A 23,326-nucleotide genomic window follows, 5' to 3' on the forward strand; every position below is an offset into this window, starting at 1 on the left:
TAAATTGGTTGCCCTTACGAATGATTCTCAGCCAGTAAGAGCTTTGAGTTTGCAGAAATCAGGGTGGATAGTCTTGTTTTCACCCCAGTGTCTCTGGGGTGGAATGGCTTGATGAAGAGCACAGCAATTGTTTAGGGAAGGTTGATAAATATTTACTGAGTACCTTCTGGGTGTATTTCTCATTAAGAATGAGAAAAATGTTTAAGTCAAAAAAAAAAAAAAAAGAATGTGAAAAATGTATCAGCTAAGGGAGCATTAAGCATCCCTTCACTTGAGGGGCTGGGAAAACAGGTGGAATTAGCTGTGAGACATGCCCTGGCTAAGAAGGGGCTTCATGAGCCCAGTTCCGGAGTCCTAAGCCTCTGCCCCAAAGTGTTCCTTCACTCTCGGCTATCCCCTCTCCCCAGCTCAGCCCTCATCTGCTGCTGCGCAGTCGGGCCGTACCTGGCAGCTGTAGAGCCTCTCTCAGCGCCTGGAGGACTTGTTCCAGCTGCTGGGACAGGGTGGTGTGGCCGGCGACACAGTCCTCGGTTAGGCTGGGCCAACACATCTGAAGCAGCTCAGCTATGCTGCACCTCGGAGGGCCCCCTCCTTTTTCTTCTACACTCTCTGTGGAAAGCAAATGAGAAAAAGTGAACGCTGATGCTGACCTAACGCTCCAAGTTTAGGAGAAAACAAAACAAACAAACAAAAAAAAGGGAGAAAAGCAGCTCACCCGATTTAGTTTGTCCAGCTGATATAAGTGGATAATTGAGAATCTTACTGATTTGCTGAAGAACAACAGGAAAACCTCGAATGCCATCAGCATTGAGGAGTACCTGGTCTAGCCGCCGACCTGGAAATGGATTGAAGGAAGAGGGAATGCAGAAAAAATAAGGCACTTTCAGAGACTGATAACACAGTCTTGTACTTAACTTGTACAGTTTTGTCTTCCCCAACATTAAAGAGGAAATATATGCTGTGCCATTTTGGTGACAGCCAGCTTACCTGGTTTATTCAATGTCTGAGGTTCCAGGGCTACCTCCAGCCTGATGCCTCAGCTGCAAACAGCAGCGGGCACCCGGTCTCTGGCACTCTATGAAACTCCTGTCCCAAGCCAAACACTTGTGTGGATTTGCCTTGGTACAGTCCTCAGCTGAGAACTTGAGCTGGGATCACATCTGTCTTCTCTCTTTGCCTAAAGGGGCATCTTGACACCCTGACTAGACTATAAACAACTTAATGGACAGAGATTATTCCTTGTATCTCTCGTACCCCCTACACTTTGGATAATCTGGAAATAAGACTAGATACTATTGATTGACATGAAACCATTTCAGCTATTAACAGTTTGGATAATATCTCCTTTCAGTTTTGGATGAGTACTAGAAAAAGGAGAGGGAAACTGTTCAATAAGAACAGCATTGCATATGACACAGTATACTTTCTTAGAAGGTCTATGTGAACATTAAAGGACATTTTAACAACAGCTCAGAAAGGATTTGTAGAGGCATGCAGAAAAGAGGTACCACAGCAGGCCTGGGGCTGCTATCCTTAGAAGGCCTGCCTGCAAGGTTGCCACTGGCTGGCATCTACAAACTTGACTAAATAATGGTTTCTGACACTGATATAGAGCTTGCCCTAGATGATAAGAGTGGCCAGCTGTGCCTACACTGTTTGTACAATGTGGTTTATGCTGAACACCTGTTTCCTTTTGAGAATCTAGAATTTTGGTACACGTGGGGCAGAGATGCGTCTCCCCCCCCCCCCCAAACAAAACAAAACACAACAAAACATTGGGCATTGAGTCTCTGAGCTTCCTTGGATACACTTGTCACAGCTCATTGCTAGAGGAATTAAGCACATCCTGTGTGAGTCCACAGGGAGAAGACTCCTGGGAGCTATGCCTGGCTTCCTCCGGACTTTATCCCATGAGCCTTTTCCCTTTGCTGATTTTGCTGCGTATCTTTTTGCTGCAATAAATCTTAGCCAAGAGTATGACTACATGCTGAGTTTTTTAACTTCTCCTAATGAATCACTGAACCTAGGAGTGGCTCTTATATCATGACCTATTCACCTTTCATCTCTCCTACTACTGAGAGAGAGGTGCTTTGTCCAACGTTTGGTGTATCACGGATGGGTGGAGAGTGGAACTTTGCCTAATTCTTCACATCCCTCTACGTTCATATACCAAATTCCGCCAAGAATTCAATATACACATTCTAGGACATTATTAACCCAAGGTACAATCCTCCCTCTAACTGTGATCCATGAAATATTCCCTTACACCTGGTTTACGAACTTAAGACTGTTCTAGGTTTTATTTATTTATTTTTTTTTAATTTTTTTTCCCAACGTTTTATTTATTTTTAGGACAGAGAGAGACAGATCATGAACAGGGGAGGGGCAGAGAGAGAGGGAGACACAGAATCTGAAACAGGCTCCAGGCTCTGAGCCATCAGCCCAGAGCCCGACGCGGGGCTCGAACTCACGGACTGAGATCGTGACCTGGCTGAAGTCGGACGCTTAACCGACTGCGCCACCCAGGCGCCCCAAGACTGTTCTAGGTTTTAGATTAAGTGGAGTTCATTCTTCAGGAGGCATGCAGTCTGAAGGCACAAATTCCACTTACATCATTTTTGAATATATATTTCTTCCTTGAATTTATCTATAAACCAGAAAAGAATTTCCCTAAATTACTGCAGACTGCCAAGTCTATTAAGAAGACAAAACTCTCAGACTATATTTAAGCCACCAAATTGGACATGAGGAAATTAACTAATAATCCTTTTTCCCTATCTCTCTACCCCAAAAAGCATTTTCTTCTAATCCAATTTATCAAGCATCTCAGAAACCCATCCCCCCATTTGAGAACTAAGGAATATAGCTAAAGAAGCACACTCACCCCGGCTCTCGAGGCTAATGTTTAGACGTCGTTCAGCTGTTTCTAAGAGCTGCTTGCAGGTTTTCCAGAGCTGGCACTGAGAGCAAGCTAGGTCAAATGCAGCCATGGCAGGGGGACTGAGGTCTTCCAGAACCTCTCTCAGGGGAGCAGTGGGCTCCACCAGGGTGTTGCTTATCCAAAAGTCCTCCTGGAGGGTGGGGATGGGTTCTCCAGCGGTGCTGAGTAGCTTGTCAGTCACATCAGAGATGGAGTAAAATACCATTCCTGGACACCCAGCAGTAGAGTAAAAAGCAAGAGGTTAAGATGATTCTTACTACCACTTGTATTTTGAAAAGTAGTTATTTAAAAAAAAATGTTTGAGGGGTGCATGGGTGGCTCAGTTGGTTAGGTGTCCAACTCTTGGTTTCAGTTCAGGTCATGATCTCACAGTTCGTGAGTTCGAGCCCTGCACACTGGGCTCCACGCTGACAGCACGGAGCCTGCCTGCTATTCACTCTCTCCCCCTCTCTCTGCCTCTCCTCTGCGCTCTCAAAATAAATAAACTTAAAATTAAACAAAAAAAAGTTTGAGATCCTTCTGCATGGCATTATCTTTTATGCATATTAGTACCATCATTACAGCCTGGTCTTATGGCATGAAAACAATGTTACATAAAGGAAGACCCAGAGAGACTCAAAATGGTAGAGATGATTGGGGGCTTCTTCCCAATGGGAGCTAAAGAAGGGAGCTGAGAAGTAACGAGGTGACTCTGTGTGTGCTAATCAGAAAAAATCTCTAAAACGCATTGCTAAAAAAAAAAAAAAAAAACCAAAAGGCAGAAAACAGTACTTATTCTTAAAAGCCCATTTATATTAAAAACAAAAAGGATGTGCATACATTCTTTTGACTAGGTACAGAGAATTTCTGGGAGAATGTAGAGCAGCAATGTGTGATGGTACTTGATATGTGGAACCTAGGTCAGGAAGAGGCATGGAAATGTGGGGCAGGGTTCTGCCCTCAAGAAATATCGAAAGGATGAGCTTCTGCACTGCTGCCAATGCTGGGCATTGAGGCCTGTGAACCCAGGCTGTTGGCATGATACACAGCTTCTTTGCTTTATGGAAAAGTAAAGTAACATGCTTTCTCTCTGAATAACTTCCTATCTGGAAGGAAACAAATTCCTAACCATTGCCCTGAGCCCAAGGTAGCGGCCATCAAAAACACATGGGGGAAATGGCGTTCACACTCTTCCATTTAAATCCCACAGGAAGAGCTTAACGGAGTAGCTGAAGGGGCAGGTATGTGACCACCCAGCTTAGGGAATTTGGGCACAGCTAAAGACCGACTCTGTGTGTGTCAGGACTGCTATGGTTCAAGGCAAGTGTCCTGCTCTGGATTTCTGCTCACCTTTATGAGGAGCCTGTGATTTGGTGGCTTTTCCCCTGGTACCCCCCCCTCCTCCAGCGCCCTCACCGCCCTTGTGGCACCTGCTGCTGCTGCGCTGCCGATGGCTTGTAGAGTCGAGCGGCCGCTGCCTGTTCTCCGAATGGTGCTGCTCCCACCATCTGAGTTCTGGTTTTCAATCTTGTGCTCTACCCGGGCCAGTTCCTGGATCACCTCCTGGTAGCGCTCCACAAACATCAGTTCCCCTGAGCTGGGCGAGGACTTCAGGTTGAACATGAACACCACCTGCCACAGGACAGCAAGCATGGGTTGTGCTGGTGCCGCAGAGTTGGGGACTCTAGAAATAGGAGATCTTGCCCAATATCAGACTATGGCCCCAAGACATCTGCTTTGTAGGCTTGTGAGAGAAGCGAATATTAGAAGATTGGATCAAATATAGAAATAACTCATAAATGTCAGCAAGAAAGCCACTAGAGCCCCAGTAGAAAATAGGCAAAAGATGTAGATAATTTCAAAGAAAAAATACATATGACTCCTATATAGATGAAAAATATTTTCCCTTACCAGTAATCCAGGGAATTTAAGAAACATTAATACCGTGTTGCTTCTATCACAATGACAAACTGTAAAAATAAACCCTCATGGAGTGGTGGTAGAATGAACTGTCACAATCTTTTTTGAAAAGCAATTTGACAATCTATAAAGTTTTAAAAATGTGTATAGTCTTTGACTTAGTAATTTTCATCAGAAACTCTTAAGGAAATAATTCCAAAGACTTAATGTCTAAAGGTGATAATCTTGTCACTATTTATTACAACTATTCCATGGTTGAAAAGAATCTAATGTTGAGTAACAGGAGAATGGTCAAATGCAGCTACTTGATCAGACTACTGTGAGGTCACTACAATCAGTTATAAGGCAAACATAAAAAAGGCTCTATGTAAAGTTTTAGATTCACAATAATCTTGGCTATAGAAAAGTCATGCATAACTTGGAAAAATACTGGCAAAAAATACACTTTACCTTTAAAATTGGTAATTCTGGACAACAGGGTTAATACCTATTAATATTTTTTGGTAGTTTCTTACAATATTCATGACTTACCCTGTAACCAGCTTAAGAAAATAGAAATTTTATTTAAAAAAAAAAAGAAAAGAAAAGAAGGTCAAGGCCCCAGGAAAGGAAGAGGAGGTGAGAACATTTAGGAGTAAAGCCTCTTGGAGGTGGGAAGGTGGGGTGTCCTGGCTGATTTCCTCTCTGGATTTGGGTGTAAGAAAGGTTGGCAAGGGTCCTATTCTCCCCCAGAGGGTCAGAATTATCACTATCATTCAAGTATGGGATCTAAAATGATCAGAGGAAGTTAAACCAAGATTCTCCCACCACCTAGATTTCTCCTCAATTTATTCCTCAACAAATGAACTCATGTGAAAGAAGAATTCTGAACTATGTGTTAAGGGACCAGCCCAAGTGTGATAAATATACCAAGAGAGTTTTAAAAACCAGAATAGTAGATTGTTATGCTATTAAATTTAAGCAATTTTTGGTAGAGGATTCTTGCATTTCTCACAGCTTGTACATAATCCTCTTAACATTCCCGTGAGGTAGGACAAGCAGGTAGTACATTTCACTCCAATTTTCCAGTGAGGATATCAAATTTCAGACAGGGTTAGGTCTTTCTGACCTCTACCTGTACTTTTCCCTATATAACATGAACATCCTAGTTTGGTACCCCCTCTACTTCTTGTATAGTGAATTGGCATTCTAGTTATTAAAAATTGTCTGTAGGGGCGCCTGAGTGGCTCAGTCGGTTGAGCATCTGACTTCGGCTCAGGTCATGATCTTGCAGTCCGTGAGTCTGAGCCCCGCGTCAGGCTCTATGCTGACAGCTTGGAGCCTGGAGCCTGGAGCCTGCTTCAAATTCTGTGTCTCCCTCTCTCTCTGCCCCTCCCCCACTCATGCTCTATCTCTCTCTCTCTCTGTGTCAAAAATAAATAAAAACATAAAAAAAATTTAAAAAAATTGTCTGTATTATGATTTTTCACTATATAAAAATACATATGTGTTCACTGAAGGTGTTCAAGGACAGAAACAAAAAAAATGTTTTGAAGTGATGGAATTGTGGCTAAATATTTTCTTTTATCTTATTAAAACACTGTTTAAGACAAAACCCCAATGATTCAAGAGCTTAAATCTCCAGGATGAATCTTGAAATCCACAACGGTGAGGACTGGGTCTTGGTACATGGATACCCCTGCAGGTGCTCCCAGAGGCTCTGGTTGCACACACATCTAGCTTTACCTGAAGCCCCACGGGCCCCGGACAGCTACAGGCTGCCTTAGTATTCTTTACTAGGATGAGGTATAGCCTGGGCAGCTAATACCTGCCACACGTGTACTCCCCTTACCTGGTGGGCTTCTGCAAAGTTCCCCCGGAGGATGCAGGATGCCAGCAGTGACTCAGGTGGGGAGAACATCATGGGGATGACTGAACTTTGACACTGAGTCTGCAATCGGCCATCCAGCTCGTTCCTTCCAGACACAGTGTTCAGACTTCCTTCTGTTGGGACACAAGAATGTGGGTGCCAAGGAAGCACTAGAAATTGACGGAAAACTATAGTGCCGACACTTCCCACCAGGCTCTTATATCTTCAAGGTCCTTCTCTAAAAGTTCTGTAAATGGGGCTTAGTTTTTCCACAATTGAAGGGCAAACCTATGCTATCATCTTTGAATATAAGACTTAAGGACCATTCTTGGGTTATTCACCTCTGTTTCTGCTGATGGGTGACTCAACTGATGGTAAAACAGTCTTTCCCCTCTTCCCTGCTGAAATCTGTTTGGCCTTCTGCAGAACTAACTTTTTTCTTCTTCTTTTTTTAAATGAATTGAGATATAGTTGACAGATAACACTGTATTAGTTTTAGGTGTAAAACATAATGACTTTATATATGTATATATTGTGAAATGATCACCAAAATAAGTTAACATCCATCATTATACCTAGTTATAAACTTTTTTCTTGTGATAAAATTTTTAACATGTACTCTTTTGGCCACTTCAAATATAGAATATGGTACTGGTAACTCTAATACCATGCAGTGTATTACATCCCCAGGACTTATTCATCTTGTAACTGGAAGCTTGCATCTCTTAGAACCAACCTTCTTGAACACAGGCATGAACTGTTCACTGCAGGATTTTACACCATGGTGTAGGGCAACTCTGTATCAGGGCAAAGCCGCTTGAAGTTGGTAACTGCTTGGGACCCTCATACCTGAAGTACTTGTGCTCAGCTCACTACTTGTACTTTCCAGGGATGGATTGGAACCTTTGTCCCGGCCATCTAGAGGTATTAGGAAGAGAGAGAATCAACCATCAATTCCTTATAGTGTGGAAAGTGAGAGGTCAGCCTGAAGCCAAGGTCTGGGTAGTAAGAGTGAGAGGGTGATGGGTAACTATTACATCTGTGCTCTTTCTACAGCAAACACAAGTTTATACAGACCAAAGGTGAAGGGTGGGCTTAATATGGCCCTCGTGTTCATATGGGTTGTAGCTTATACCAGTGGCTTCCAACCTGTGGGTCTTAGAGCCACAAGTTACTTCTAGGGGCCAGCAACCCCAATCTGCTAGTAAGCACTGTCAATATTCTGAGAAAATAGAAGCACAACTATTAATACCAGGAAGTGGTAGGGTGCAAAGGAGGGCCACAAAATTTTCTGACATAGAAAAAGGTATCCTTGAAAAGGTAGGTAACCAAGTATAAGACCCAGTCTGCCAAAGGCCATGATATTTAAAGCCCTGGAGGAAAGCTTCTCAACACCTGCTTTCCAAAGTGCTAGGGCTTGTGAATGGAGGCTTGCTATTGTTTAGTGTGGTCATGGGAGGGTGCTATCAGCACCATGCATAGGAGGCTCCTTGGTTCTCTATTTGGAAAGGAACAGACAGTGGTAGGAAAGAGAAGATAAACTGTGCGTTCTTGGGCTGGATGGGTCAAGTGGATGCAAACTATTTTGACTCAAACCCATTAGTTGGGCAGCTTAAGGGTCTTAACAACTCAGTCTTGAAGTTTGAAGGTTTCTCGTGTGGTATCCTCCACCCTACTTGGTATGTTCACTTTTTTCATTGCTGCTTAGCTAGAGCCTACTCATTCTTCTGAGCTCAGTGCAAGAGTCAACTCTTCTGAAACTTCTCTCTCTAACCCTTCCCTGAATTGTAGACTATGCTGATCTCTTCTAAGAGATTCCTTCTTCGGGCCATGTCTCAGTACAGTTTAAGTTTTTCATATATACTGTCAATATAGGTAATTTACAAATTCTTTGAAGGCAAAGTCCTGGTTCATGGCTCATTCACAACCCTCAAGCTACCTAGCAATGTTCAGCACATAGGAAGCTCTTATGAATTCTTTGTTGTTTATTTACTTACTTATTAACTTATTTATATTTAATTTAATTTTTAAAGCTTTTTAAGGTTTTTAGAGTTTGTTTGTTTGTTTGTTTGTTTATTTATTTATTTATTTATTTATTTATTTTGAGAGAGAGCATGCACGGCATGTGCAGGGAGGATCTGAGAGACAGGGGGAGAGCCCAAGCAGGCTCCACACTGTCAATACAGAACCTGACATGGGGCTTGATCTCACGAATTGTGAGATCACGACCTGAGCGGAGATCAAGAGTCGGATGCTTAGCTGACTGAGCCACCTAGGTGCCCCAAGACTTTTTCTTTTTAAGTAATCTCTACACCCAATTTGGGGCTTGAACTTACAACCCTGAGATCAAGAGTTGCATGTTCCATCGACTGAACCAGCCAGGTGTCCTTTCCCTTAATTATTTAAAAGCCAGCACCAAAAACCATAATGGAAAATTGAATATCTAAAAATGTAATACTACTGAATAATGATCCTGTTTAAACTCCTTAAGAAAAACTCATAATCGAAGCCTAAAGACAAAATAGAGAAAAAACTGTAGCACATGACAGAATTTTTTCTTAACGTGTAAAAAGTTTCTTACAATTCAGTAGGAAAGCAAACCAACCGAAAATATGGACCTTAGAGATGAACAGGCAGCCCAAAGAAAAATATAAATGGCCAATATATACATGAAAAAACATTCAATTTCAAGCTAAAAATTAATATTAAAATACTAAACATAAAACATAAAAACCATTATCATATTAATAATACCGGCAAAGATTTTTTTTCAAATTGATACTACTCATTTTGGATGAATGCATGTGCAAATAGGCACTCATGTATAGTTGGTGGGAATATAAATTGGTCCACCTTTTTTTAAGGCAATTTTTTAATATCCATATTTTATATCCATATATCTTTGACCTTGCTATTCTACTGCTAGGGACTTATCCTATAGATATAGTCACACAGACACGTATGTATGAACAGACATATATACGGGGTTATTTACTACAGCATTATTTTTAAGAGTAAAAAACAGGAAAAAATTTAAATGTCCACAAAGGGTATATATAACCATGGAATGCTAAGCAGTCTTTAAATTACAAGGGGAAAAAAGGTCTTAATACATAGTATGATACATCTGTGTATTTAAAAGCATATAAGTGAAAAATACAATCAAGGCTTTCAGTATGTAACGGTAAATACAGTATGACGCATCTGTACATATAAAATGTGGGATATGCTTATATTGCATGGGAAATTTCTGGAAGGAAACTATTAGCAAGGTTACCTTGGGGGAGTGGGTCTAGGATAATCTTAGATCCCTTGTGTTTGTTTGGATCATGTGCTTTATTTTAAAGAATACTAGACAAGTGGAGCATCCCACTTGCCTGGTGCATCAGAATGAGGCGTGGGGAGAGCTCTTCAGATTACCTGGCCGGCTCCTTCTAGTCCGACGCCCCCGGCGGAGACTTGGGTGCCGTGTGGCAATGGGCCGGTATCTTCGGGAAGGTTGTTCCTCTGAAACGGCAAACAACAGGTCACAGGGAGAGTGTTCAATTTTGATTTGACCCATCTCCTGGGGTCACTGGTAGGAGAAGATCTGGACAGGTTCTGAGACAGGTTTCTAACACTGGTTGCTACGGTAATACGCCCTGAGTTAAGGTGTGACTCTCACATACTCCTTGCTCTCTCCCACATTCCTGGGATATTTTTCCTTCCTCACTTTCAGGACCCACTGGCTCTCCATCTGCTCTCACCTGAGCCCTGGTTGCTTGATACCACCTTGTATCTCCACTGGGCCTCAGAAAGAACCTTGGAAAACCGGTGCAAGCGGCTCTGCAGTCCGTCTCTGCTTCCAGAGCAGCTCTGGCCTTCTGGCAGCTTTGGCTTCTCAGGGGGGTTGTGGCTACTGAGTTTATCCAGCTGCTCCTGGAGAAGTCTGAGGAAGGCCCCTATTGCAAATTCATCAGCCAGGAACCCACTGATACCACTAGTAAAGTGCTTTAGGTCCAAAAAGCTGTGCCCATGGGGCTCTGGGGAACTGTCTTTTGGCTCTGTCTTCAGACAGCTTGGGATTATAGAAGCAAGGCTCCTGGGGACTCCCTGGCCACCCCGTTCTGACTTCTTCTCAGGTTGTGCTATGTGCTGAGGGCTCTCTGACGGTGACCTCAAATCCATCAGGCCCTTCCTCCCAACGTCATCATCCTCAGCATAGTCCTCAGGCAGGTGAGGCTCTGGGTGAAGATCGGCAGAGGTGATGAGGAGCAATGAGAAGATGTTTTCTAGAAGTTCCAGGCACAAAGAGTCAGGAATACTGCACAGATACTGTTGACATCTGGCCAGGTATGCTGAGAAGAGATCTGAAGCACCTAAAGAAGCATGTGTGAGAGAAGAGGCCAGAGAAAGAGAGAAAATGCAAATATTAGAAACATTACTTGCCAGACTCAACCATTCTCACAACTTTAACTCTTTCATTTTTTGATGACTAAGGGAAGCAGTTGTAGTCAGAAAAATATGAGGCTAGTCAGCCCTGTCTTTTCATGATTTGTGGAAAGATTTTGCTACCTTAATTAAAAGTACAGCTTACTGAACACTCATCATTTTGTTTCTGTTCTTTAAATATTATTCCTGGAGTGCCTGGGTGGCTCAGTTGGTTAAGCGTCAGACTCTTGATTTCGGAACAGGTCATCTCGGCTCAAGTCCTGATCTCAGAGTCGTGAGATCAAGCCCTGTGTCAAGCTCTGCTCTGGGCATGGAGCCTGCTTAAGATTCTCTTTGTCTCTCCCTCTGTCCCTCTCCCTCTCTCATGTGCCCTCTCTCTCTAAAATAAAAAAAAATATACATATGATTCCTCATCTATGACAAGCACTCTGTATTTCAGTTCTCGGAATGAAGGTATCACAGAGACTCCTCATCCCTCAATTCTACTTGCATTCAGTCTTACACTAAAGGTGATCACGAGCTACCCAGATCTCTTAAGAAATACCATTCTCAGAAGTGCAAGTCTATTCCAAAGCTGCATGGGAGAGAAAACTGACCCCTAGTCACAGAGGGCAAGTTAAAGAATTATAAGTTATTAAGAAAAACGAAACAGGATAAAACATGAGGTTCTGACATAATGTAGGTTGTGACCCATGATATTGACTCAGAGAGCTACATTAAAAAAAAAAAAAAAAGAACAGAAATATATCAAGACTGTGCTCCACTTGGAAGGGTATTATTTCCTAAAACTTAGCATATATATCATATATATATACATATACATATATATATATATATACATGTATATCATGTAAATTATATACCTAAGCGCAAACAGGAATGTGATGTAAGATGCTATTTTCACTGTGGGTTGTAGTTAAAAAAAGAAGCATTCGGAAAATAATATACTATGTGAACAGACTCCGTTAGAACTTAGCAAATCACTTGTTTTCTCCATGTCCTTTTGATTCACTCAGGCTGATAAATGGATGAAATTATTCCTGGGCATAATAAAACCAAGGCCACCTCCCAATCCCACGAAGAACTCACTGGGACAGGCTGTTACCAGCTTATGTGAGTGATGGGGTTCGGGGGAGAAGTGCTGTACCTGGGGAGGAGACAGAATCATTTGCTGGCTCTGCAGCCAAGGCCAGGTCCTCAGAAGGGCTCTCTCTGCATTCCTGGCACTGGGAGTGCTGGTGTGAGTTCACACAGAGGGCATAGATGGCATACTTCATGGCACAGAAGCTCTGGTACAGGGTCAGGTTCTGACACCGGCTCAGGTGCTCAGGGACTGGGGCATCGGCTGAATCTGAATTGTAGAGAAACAGGCAGAACATCACAGTAGGGTGTCTCAGGCAGGAGCTGCAAGTGTGGCTGAAGCAAAGACACACTGCACTTCAGGCTCAGTGTTCTCATCCTCTCTTCTTGCTGTCAGTTTGACTTGCGCCCTTTCTGGGCCCTTTCCTCCAATCAATATCAACGCGCAGTCCCTCTGTTTCCTTTTCCCAGCAGCTTCCCTTCTACATGGCTGTTCACTGTAGCCTTCATGGCCATTTAACAAATCTTTCCCTTATATTTCTTAAAATACCTGTTTTCTTTTTTAAAAAAATTAAAATGTCAAATTAACATTTAGTCTACCTAGTGTCACATTATACAAGAGATAGGCTTAAAATGCATTTAGACTGAGTAATGAGAGTAAAGGCAACAAAAAATTAGAAACAAGTATTTGACATTTTTAAGAAACTACTAAAGCAGAAATCAAGAAATCACAAACTGTTGAAATTCTTTGTACTCTAATTCTCTAATTTCTCCTTAAAAAAAATTTTTTTTAGGGGCGCAGTCAGTTAAGCGTCCGACTTCAACTCAGGTCATGATCTCATGTTTGTGAGGGCTCTGAGATGACAGTGTGGGTTTCTGACATTTTAATCTGTCCCTAATTCTTTCCATAGCAAAAATACAACCTGCTCAAACCATCTATATGTTGCCTACAATAAACTCACTTCAGACCTAAAGACACCTGCAGATTGAAAGTGAGGGGATGGCGGGGTGCCTGGGTGGCTCAGTTGGTTAAGCGTCTGACTTCAGCTCAGGTCAAGATCTCACAGTCTGTGAGTTCGAGCCCCACATCAGGCTCTGTGCTGACAGCTCAGAGCCTGGAGCCTGCTTCATATTCTGTGTCTCCCTCTCTCTGTGTCCCTTCCCTGCTTATGCTCTGTCTCTCTCTGTCTCAAAAATAAATAAAAACATTAAAAAAAAATTAAAAAAAAAAAGAAAGTGAGGGGATGGAAAACCATTTACCATGCAAACAGAAGTGAAAAGAAAGCTGGGGTAGCAATACTTATATTAGACAAAATAGACTTTAAAACAAAGACTGTAACCAGAGACAAAGAAGGGCATTACATAATGATACAGGGAACAATCCAACAAGAGAATACAGTAACTGTAAATATTTATGCACCCAACACTGGAGCACCTAAAAACATAAAGCAACTATTAATAGACATAAAGGAAGAAACCGACAATGATACAATAACAGTAGGGGCCTTTAACACTTCACTTACATCAGTGGACAGATCACCAGACAGAAAATCAACAAGGAAACAGCGGCTCTGAATGACACATTGGACCACATGGATCTAACAGATACATTCAGAACATTCCATCCCAAAAGAGCAGAATACACATTCTTTTCAAGTGTACATGGAAAACTCTCCAGAATAAATCACATGTTATGCCACAAAATAAGTCTCAGTAAAATAAAAAAACAATGAAATCATTTCCTGCATCTTTTCTGACCACAATGGTATGAAACTAGAAGTCAACCACAAGAAAAAATCTGGAAAGAACACAAATACATGGAGGCTTAAGTAACGTGCTGCTAAACAATGAAAGAACCACCAAGAAATCAAAGAGGAAATAAAACATGGAGACAAATGAAAATGAAAACACAACGGTCCCAAATTGGATATAGAAAAACCTGTTTCAAGAGGGAAGATCATAGCAATACAGACCTAGTTCAAGAAATAAGAAAAATCTTACATAAACAACCAACTTTACACTTATAGGGGCTAGAAAAAGAAGAACAAAGCCCAAAGTCAGTAGAAGTAAGGAAATAATAAAGATTAAAGAAGAAATAAATGAAATAGAGACTAAAGAAACAATGGAACAAATATATCAATGAAACCAGGAACTGGTTCTTCAAAAAAAATGAACAAAATTGATACACCTTTAGCCACACTCATCAAAAAAAAAAAAAAAAAAAAAGGGAGAGAGAGCGAGCGAGCTAGACAGCATTCAAATAAATAAAATCAGAAACAAAGGAGAAGAAACAACTGATACCATAGTCGTTTATGTTTAATATGAGAATATTATGAAAAATTACATGCCCACAAATTGGCAAACCCTGAATAAATCGATAAATTCCTACAAACATATAACCTTCCAAAACTAAATCAGGAAGAAACAGAAAATTTGAACAGACTAGCAATAAAACTGCATTAGTAATTGTAAAACTCCCAGATCCTGGACCAGACGGCTTCACAGGTGAATTCCAGCAAACATTTAAAGAAGAGTTAATAATACCTATTCTTCTCAAACTATTACAAAAACCAGAAAAGGAAGGAAAGCTTCTAAATTCATTCTATAAGTCCAGAATTATCCTGATATCAAAACCAGATAAAGATATCCCAAGAAAAGAAAATTACAGGCCAGTATTTCTGATGAATATAGATGCAAAAATCCTCAACAAAATAGAAAATTGAATCCAATAATACATTAGAAAAAATGTATTCACTATGATCAAGAGGGATTTAACTCCAGCAGGGATATAAGCGTGATTCAATACTCACACATCGATCAACGTGATATATCACATTGACAAAAGAAAGAATAAAAACCATAGGATCATCTCAACAGACATAGAAAAAGCATTTAAGAAAGCACAACATCCATTCATGATAAAAACTCTCTACAAAGTAGGTTTATAAAGAGCACACCTCAACATAATAATTAAGACCATATATGAAAAACCCACAACTAACATCATACTCAATGGTAAAAAACTGAAAGCTTTTCCTCTAAGATTAGGAACAAGACAAGGAGGTCCACTCTCACCACTTTTATTTAACATAGTACTGGAAGTCCTAGCCACAGCAATCACACAAGGAAAAAAAAAAGTCATCCAATTACCAATTTTGGTAAGGAAAAAGTAAAATTTTCACTATTTGCAGATAACATGATAATACTATATATAAAAAAACCATAAGACTTCACCAAAAAGCTATTAGAACTGATAAATTAATTCAGTAAAGTTGCAGGATACAAAATTAATATATAGAAATCTGTTGCATTAAAAGAAAAACATACAACTTGCTCAAAAAAAGAAAAGCATTAAATGTAGTAAAGCAAAAAAGAAGAAAAGAAATATTACCCATGATCCTACCAGCTAAATATAACCATTGTTACGTTCTGGTGTAAGGCCTTTAACAGTTTTGCATACATATGTGGATATGTATTTAAATTGACTATAATGATATTTTATGCACTATTTAATTTTCCTACTTCTTAAATATTATAGTACAAGCATTTGATTATATTTCTTCATGGACTAAATTCCTGATGGTTGCAGAGTTCCACTGAATGAATCCCTTCCCTAGGGATTCTTCTTGGGCAGGGCATACAGTACTTAAGGATGCTTTGCTACTATGATGTTGCAACAAACCCGTTTATGTATATACTTCCTAGTGATTACTTCTTCCAGGAAGTAACCTCAGCTTCACCAAGATCAGGGTGATATGAAGAATAAGACCGATACTGTTCTATGCCCCTGGCCTCAATATGGCATTACTGATCAGGGCCAGGATTTGCAAGTACTTGCATGACCCTGAGAGTGAGTAACTCCTTATATTTTGTACCCCAGATGCCTCCCTTGCCTCAGCTTAATCCCAGTTCTATTAATGTCTTCTTTTGCCTTTTCCAAGTTCAAGTTTTACATGTGTCCTGGTGGGTCACCAGGAATCCGATTTAAAATACTTCTCTGGAAGCCTTTTGTACGTGTATGTTGAAAACAGTTCTAGTTCCTTTAGGAAATCTGGTAAACAAATTGCCTACTTTTCCAGAAAAAAATATAGAATGTAGTAACACTGGTTTTCCAATCAGTGGCAGGTCCTTTTAAAAAGTACATCAAAGCAACATATAGGTTGAGAAACATCTATTGACACATGAAAACATTAGTTTCTCTGAAAGCTAAGTGTCCCTAGCCTGTGTTCTATGTTATAAAGTGATTTTTGGAAGCAAAAAGAATTGAGTTTTAAGCAGAGATCCAAGGCTAAAACAAGGCTTTATTATTGCTTTAGGCAAGTCTTTCTTCTAAACTTCATGTGTTTAGTACATTATGAAGAAGAGATGAAAGGGAAAGGAAGCATAGAACCTGCTAGGAGAAAGCTTATAAAGCACGGAAAGATTCACCAAGAACTTGCATAAATATTGTCAATGACAGTGTGAATGACAAACTCAGAGAGCAGGTCCTAATTCCGCTTCACTGGGATGAAGGTATGTGAGTGGTTCCTGCGATGGTTCCACAAGTACAGTTTCTATGTGGACTAGGTTTCTATGGGACTATTCTCGTAGAATTCCCTATACCTCACTGAGAAAGGAGAGGTATGCACCCAACATCTCATAATCTGATTGGGGCAAATATGGACAATTTAGCAGGTGTCTGCTGGACCACCCACCTTGACAGATCACATCTAGATAAATCCTGTGTTAAAAGAAACTGGTGTAGGATTGTCGTAAGAGGGAAGCTTGACCAAGTCACTCCATTGCCAACTCACCATGCTCTTGCTGGGGGTCCTTGGCTGGCACCATCTGTAAGAGCTTGAGAACATCTTCCTCCCTGAGAGCTGGAAGGTTGGTAAGGTGATGGAGAGAGTACAGCACAGAGTGGCTGTCTCCACCATGTAAATGACATAAGAGATCTCTCTTTGGTATGGGGTTGCTGAAGGGCAAAATTGAGAGGATGGAAGAGAGTCAGTTTAAAGAATTGCTCTAAGAAAGACCATCTCTATTCCCTCTTGTTCTTTCTCTCTGGCCGAATACAGCATAGGTTCATTTCCCGTAACACTAAATTCTAGTTGGTCTGGGATACAGCAGAGCATTTATTTACTGTTAGGAAAGGACATCCACCGAGTCAGCTGTACTTATCCAGAAAGGACCTAGAAAGGGCCTTTTTGGTCAGTAGGATCTGGAAAGAGCCTATAGATTAGGCTTCCCAATTTCCATACTCTTCATAACTAGGAGCTGACCCAAGCTTCTCTGCTTTGCTTTGAGTAAGGCCACTTCCTCTTCTGCCTACTCTACTTTAGGAAGTGCTGGTCATGTGTGTGAAGAACAAAACATGAACCTGGATCATGGGAAGATCTAAGGCTAAGTTACCAGGGAAGCACAGCTTTGCACACAGTTCAATATGCAGCTGTTGAGAATAATAAACTTGTGATCCAGGATAACACATGCCTAAGAACATGGACCACATTTACTCGCTGTGTCACTTTAGGCATGATATTCAACACCTCTAGGCTTACGTTGTTCCACCTTTAAAAGGAGGGCAATATTGGCATCTGCCTCACAGAACTATTGTGAGGCTTCAGTGAAATCATCCACTGAAAAGGCTCAGAGCAATGTCTGGCATATAGTAAGTACTCAGGAAATGTGAGCTTTTGTTCCTTTTATCACTGTCATCCTCAAAATTCCTCCAGTTTTAATCTCATTGCTATGGTAAAGATAATCATTACCTATGTTTCTTTCCTGGCTTAATAGCTGGAACGATTATTAGTTGCTGGTCAATGCTGTCAACTCAAACGTCAATGTGGAAGGTGGCTTGAAATGGCCACATGTGTGGAGCATGGGATCAAGTGTGCCCAATGGTGGGAAGGGGGCTGGCTGCACAGGACTGTACCTGCTCTGCTGTACACACCACTCCAGGACCTCTAGGTGAGCCCACAGCCCATCACAGGCATCCCTGAGGAGCTTGTCACAGCCCTGGTCCTGCATTGACATGGAGAAGGAAGAGATGCTGACTCAGGAACCTGGGGTCAGGGATTGTGACCGACCTCAGGCCCCTGCATTCTGCCTCACCTCAAAGCCTGGTATCACTCACTTCTGGAGTAGCTCACACTGCAGTGTGAGAGTTACCTGGGTCCTGTGGAGTGTCTGGAGCAGACTCTTGGCTGATGCTAGGCTCTGGCAGTGTGTCCAGCCCAGGAGCACGAGCAGTCGACTGAGAGGCCTGAATTCTCTGTCGAGTAGGCAGCCAAGACTTGGGAAGTCTTCCTCTTTCAGCAGCGTGAGTGCCGTCACCTGTAAGCCGACGGAGGCTGCTGTAAGGAGTTTTGTGGACCTGCCACTCAGGGTAGAAAGCTTTAGTTGAGCAGGGAGATGCCGGACAATGAAAAAAGTGGCCAGTTGAAGACAAAACGTTCACACTGTAAGCTCTCAGAAGGCAGAGACTGACTTCTGTTGTAACCCCAGGTCCTAGCACAGTGCCTGGCACACAGGATGAGGTTAATAAATACCTGTTGAGTTCAACTAAAGCTTGGCTGCGGTCTGGAAGGAGAAGGTTAGATGGATTAAATTCCCGTCAGCTAGGCAACATATTGCTGCCACAGTCTTTTCTTCCTCACACCTTCCAGAAAGCTTATACATACCCAACATCTTAGTCCTCACCAAAGAGCGGATATAAAATGACTGCAGTTCTAATTAACGATGATACTAGTTCTCAGAGCCTTCTTTCCCCTGGGACTGTGGGATGGACACACCCAATGACACATCACTAATTAGACTGCTTTGTGTTAGATAAATGAGTGGGAGAGAAAGGAGAAACGAAAAGGTCTATAGAGAATCCCTCGGTACTTCTGTGATGGAGAATGAATACGTTTGACTTACCAGGATCTGCTCGAGGAAGTGCTTGCTGTTGCTCAAGCAGTAGAAACAGGCTGATTTCCAAGCCTGGGCTGGGTCAGGATTGGAGAACAGGGCCAGCATTGCCTGCTCAGGATCTAGATGATCGGGGGAGACTAAAAATCAAACCAGACAGGGTTACCAGGGAACAGGAAGCTCTTCTTTCCTAAGCTAAAGCCCATTTGAAAAACCAACAGACGTGAGAATTCACACTTTTAAAAACTTAAGCCAGGCTTTCTGTGCTTCTATCTTAAAGACTCTTTAACTTCTCTCAGTAGCTTCTGAAAAGCTCTTTCCTGCTATTGTTATTACTTTGTTATTTTTTTCCACCATTCCATCTTGGACTACAAAATCTGTACTTTTACAAAAGAACACCTTATCATTTTTCCTAGATTTCCTGAGCAACTTGGAAGGCACTAGCCTAGAGGAACTTCAGAGGTACAGCAGAATTACCAAGACACAAGGAGAAGCAGCAAAGGGAACACACCTTTTCCCGAGGGTATGGTCCTTGCTGGCTTTTCTGCGGCCTTCTCTGCATAAATATGGCCATACAGGGATAGCAGGCTCCGTCCTGCCTTGTGGAGCAGGCAGCTGAGCACCCGCTCCTCCTGCAGGGGGTTCCCCTCAGCCCTGCAGGCCTCCAGTAGTTCTTCACAAAGGAGATGCAGCTCAACTTCGAGAGGCTCTGCAGGGCAATGCAGAGTCCGCAGGGCTCCATAGATAGCATCTACTTCACCAGGGGGCCCAGTGGCGGAGCCCCGCACAGCCTGAAGCGCCCTTCGAATGAAGTCCACCAGTGCCTTCTGCAGGGGCCAGCCACAGAGGCCAGTGCCATCGTCTTCTCTAAGCAGGAGCTCCAGCAGGCCCTGTGCTGGCTGGGGAGACTGCCTCAGAAGATCCCACAGCACAGAGACGGCTTCTGAGCTGAGCCGAGGGGTCCAGCTATCCCGCCTCTGATTTCCATCAAGCACAGGGCCTCCTGAATCTTGTGCTAGGGCTTCATATAGCTCCTAAATAGAGGATGAAGAGAAGGATCCATGGGAGGCATGTCTATAATGTTACCATTTATAAGCCTTGAAGCTTTCCCTTTTTCGGTAGAAATATGCACGTGTATATAATAGTAGCAGTAGCAAACACTTCTGTAGTGGTTACTTCCTGCCAGGCCCTTTACATAGAAAAATCAAATTAACCCTTAAAAGAGCAAGACACTGCTATTATCATCATTTTACAAATGAAGAGATTGAGGCAAAAAAGATTGAGGCAAAGAGATAACTCAATTTCCCAAGGCCTCCATTCTCAAGCTAGTCCCCCCTCACCACCTCCAAAATGTGCACTGTAGATCTAAATCAAGGGCTGCAAATTGATAGACCACGCTGGTAACAAATGGGCATGAGACATGATGCCCACTCTCATGGCATTTAAATTCAACTTTTAAAAGAACATTATATACCAGTTTTTAACTTCTGCTCTAAATCCTAGCCATCCTTTGAGGTATACCCCATTCCTCATCCTTTAAAGTCTTCCCCAAGGGGTGCCTGGGTGGCTCAGTTGGTTGAGCATCCAATTTTGGCTCAGGTGATGATCTCACGATTCATGGGTTTGAGCCCCACATTGGGCTTTCTGCTGTTCAGTGTAGAGCACACTTCAGATCCTCTGTCCCCCTCTCTCTCTATCCCTCCCCTGCTTATGCACATGTGTTCTGTCTCTTAAAAAAATAATAAATAAATAAACTTGAAACAAACAAACAAACAAATCTTCCCCGTACCTCCAACTCACACAACTCTCCCTCTTTATTGGGCTTTCAAAGTACTAAAAATTAGTGCCATCTGGTTTAGTCCACAATTGTGGCATGTGTGTATTAGTCTTTCTCCCTGACTAGATGGTAAGCCTTTAAAGGTAAGCACCTCTACGGGACGCCTGGGTGGCTCAGTTGGTTGAGCGTCTGACCTTGGCTCAGGTCATGATCTCACAGTTCATGAGTTTGAGCCCTGTGCCAGCTTTTGTGCTGACAGCGCAGAACCTGGAGCCCGCTTTGAGTTCTATGTCTTCCTCTCTTCTCTCTCTGCCCCTTCCTTTCTCATGCTCTGTGTGTGTTTCTCTTTCCCTCTCAAAAACAAACATTAAAAAAAATTTTTTTTTAAGGCAAGAACCTCTATAGTCTCTAATCTGTTTGCAGGGTTAGGGTAGAGGCAGAAAAGAGGACGGAGCAGTAGGTGATTTCTCACACGTTAGCACCATGCCTATGGACAGTACTGAGGGATGCTTCTTCATTAACTGCTTCCAAGATGGTCACAGGGTCATGGGTCTTTGACCTAATACAAGTGTAAGTCCCTACCTTAAATCCTACTGCTAATATGTATTTAATTGGCTGGTGGCCAGGTCATGAAGAAAATCAGTACTGAGCGTCAGAGCATACCTCAGGCACCTTAGATATAGTTAAGATTTAGTTTGATCTGCCCCCAGAAATTTGTTGTGAGGATTACCACATTCAATGCACCTGTTATAGAAGAGGTATTCAACAAACACTAATTCCTTCCTCCCTTTATATTCCCTATGATACACTGGTGAAAAATTCAAACATCCAGTTTAAATCCAAGTTATGTATTCCTTTCCCATGAAAAGAAAAAAAAAAAAAAACAACACGTTTAATCCCCAGTTATACTTAGTACTTCTGGACAATCCAACACTAAGAATTCTAAAATCAGGTAAGTTTATTCCAATTCTGGGCTCTCTTGAAAGGGACATCTACCTAGCTTGGTCTTGCCTGAGAACAGAGTATAGCCAACCTCCTTGGGACCTATCTCTGCTAGATCCTTGGGAGCTGAGCTTATCGAGTGATAGTAACCCTAGGCAGATAGCTCCCCAGCACTCTCTTACCTTGAGGATGTCCTCAGGAATGTCACTTTGGAGGTCTTCTGATAATAAAAGAAACTCAAGCTTTCTCCGGAAAACACTTGGGAGTAATTTCTAGAAGAATCATAAGAAGGAAGCATAGAGATTAGGCATATTCTTTGTTAACAAATAATATCTCTTCAGTTAGTCTTATTTCTGCTGCTTCTCTAAGATAAAGCACTTTTAACCACTAAATTCTTGGATATGTTTGAGATGCTTTTTTTTTTTTCTAAATAAAAACAGCTAAATTTGGATGCATATCCCTCTTAAATACTAACATTTAACTCCTACTCTGATTAGCCTCAAATTCCAAGCTTTGCTCATTTCATGTGACTTTTCTGTCATATGAGGTCTGTTTCAAAGAAATGTCCTTGTGGTGTCCAAACACCCAGTCATGAGTAAGCTTGGGAAAGTATGGCCCACATGATCCTCTTGGTCCAAACCCATTTTTGATATTCATTATAAGGTAGAAAACAATAGGAAAGAGGAAGAGATCTAATGTTTATTAAACACTTATTATATGCCAGGTACTGTGTGTCATATATTTTTTTAATGTTTATTTATTTCTGAGACAGAGAGAGACAGAGGATGAGTGGGGGAGGGGCAGGGAGAGAGGGAGACACAGAATCTGAAACAGGCACCAGGCTCTGAGCTGTCAGTACAGAGCCCGACACCAGGCTTGAACTCATACCCGTGAGATCATGACCTGAGCCGAAGTTGGATGCTCAACTGACTGAGCCACCCAGGCACCCCTGTCATATTTTTACAAATTAAAAAAAAAATTTAGTTAATCTCTTAAATCAAACAAACTTATGGCTTAAATATATATATTTTATTTTTTTTAAGTTTATTTATTTATTTTGAGAGAGACAAATAGACAGAGTGTGAGCAGGGGAAGAGCAGAGAGAGGGAGAGATGGCGGGGGGGGAGAGAGAGAGAGAGAGAGAGACAGAGAGACAGAGAGACAGAGAGACAGAGAATCCCATGCAGGCTCTGTGCTGTCAGTGCAGAGTCCAATGTAGGGCTTGATCTCATGAACTGTGGGATCATGACCTGAGCTGAAACCGAGTGTCAGCCATTTAACCTACTTAACCACTCAGGTGCCCCAAGTCTCTATTAAAGAAATTTTTTTTAATGTTTATTTATTTTTGAGAGACAGACGCAGCATGAGCGAGTAAGGGGCAAAGAGAGAGAAAAAGAAAGAGAGAGAGAGAGAGAGACAGACAGACAGACAGTATCTGAAGCAGGCTCCACGCTCCAAGCTGTCAGGACAGAGCCTGATGCAAGGCTTGAACTCACAAACTGTGAGATCATGATCT

The 23,326-nt window shown here is 41.9% G+C and overlaps 1 protein-coding gene across 1 annotated transcript in view; it reads right to left on the reverse strand.

Moving 5' to 3' along the window:
- Nucleotides 1-23,326, reverse strand: part of ZFYVE26 (zinc finger FYVE-type containing 26) — a 69,026-nt gene that overhangs the window by 39,538 nt on the left and 6,162 nt on the right. The window contains exons 4-18 of the mRNA XM_043554362.1: nucleotides 21,993-22,082; nucleotides 19,603-20,125; nucleotides 19,101-19,231; nucleotides 18,351-18,515; nucleotides 18,115-18,203; nucleotides 16,994-17,157; nucleotides 12,268-12,471; nucleotides 10,436-11,047; nucleotides 10,110-10,196; nucleotides 7,539-7,607; nucleotides 6,672-6,823; nucleotides 4,351-4,552; nucleotides 2,885-3,148; nucleotides 716-835; nucleotides 445-609 (exon numbers count right to left, since the gene is read on the reverse strand). Of these exons, the coding sequence (XP_043410297.1) occupies nucleotides 445-609; nucleotides 716-835; nucleotides 2,885-3,148; nucleotides 4,351-4,552; nucleotides 6,672-6,823; nucleotides 7,539-7,607; nucleotides 10,110-10,196; nucleotides 10,436-11,047; nucleotides 12,268-12,471; nucleotides 16,994-17,157; nucleotides 18,115-18,203; nucleotides 18,351-18,515; nucleotides 19,101-19,231; nucleotides 19,603-20,125; nucleotides 21,993-22,082 (3,037 nt within the window). The remainder of the gene's footprint in view (nucleotides 1-444; nucleotides 610-715; nucleotides 836-2,884; nucleotides 3,149-4,350; nucleotides 4,553-6,671; nucleotides 6,824-7,538; nucleotides 7,608-10,109; nucleotides 10,197-10,435; nucleotides 11,048-12,267; nucleotides 12,472-16,993; nucleotides 17,158-18,114; nucleotides 18,204-18,350; nucleotides 18,516-19,100; nucleotides 19,232-19,602; nucleotides 20,126-21,992; nucleotides 22,083-23,326) is intronic.

Source organism: Prionailurus bengalensis, chromosome B3 (assembly GCF_016509475.1).
Source record: "Prionailurus bengalensis isolate Pbe53 chromosome B3, Fcat_Pben_1.1_paternal_pri, whole genome shotgun sequence".
Classification (NCBI taxonomy): Eukaryota; Metazoa; Chordata; class Mammalia; order Carnivora; family Felidae; genus Prionailurus; species Prionailurus bengalensis.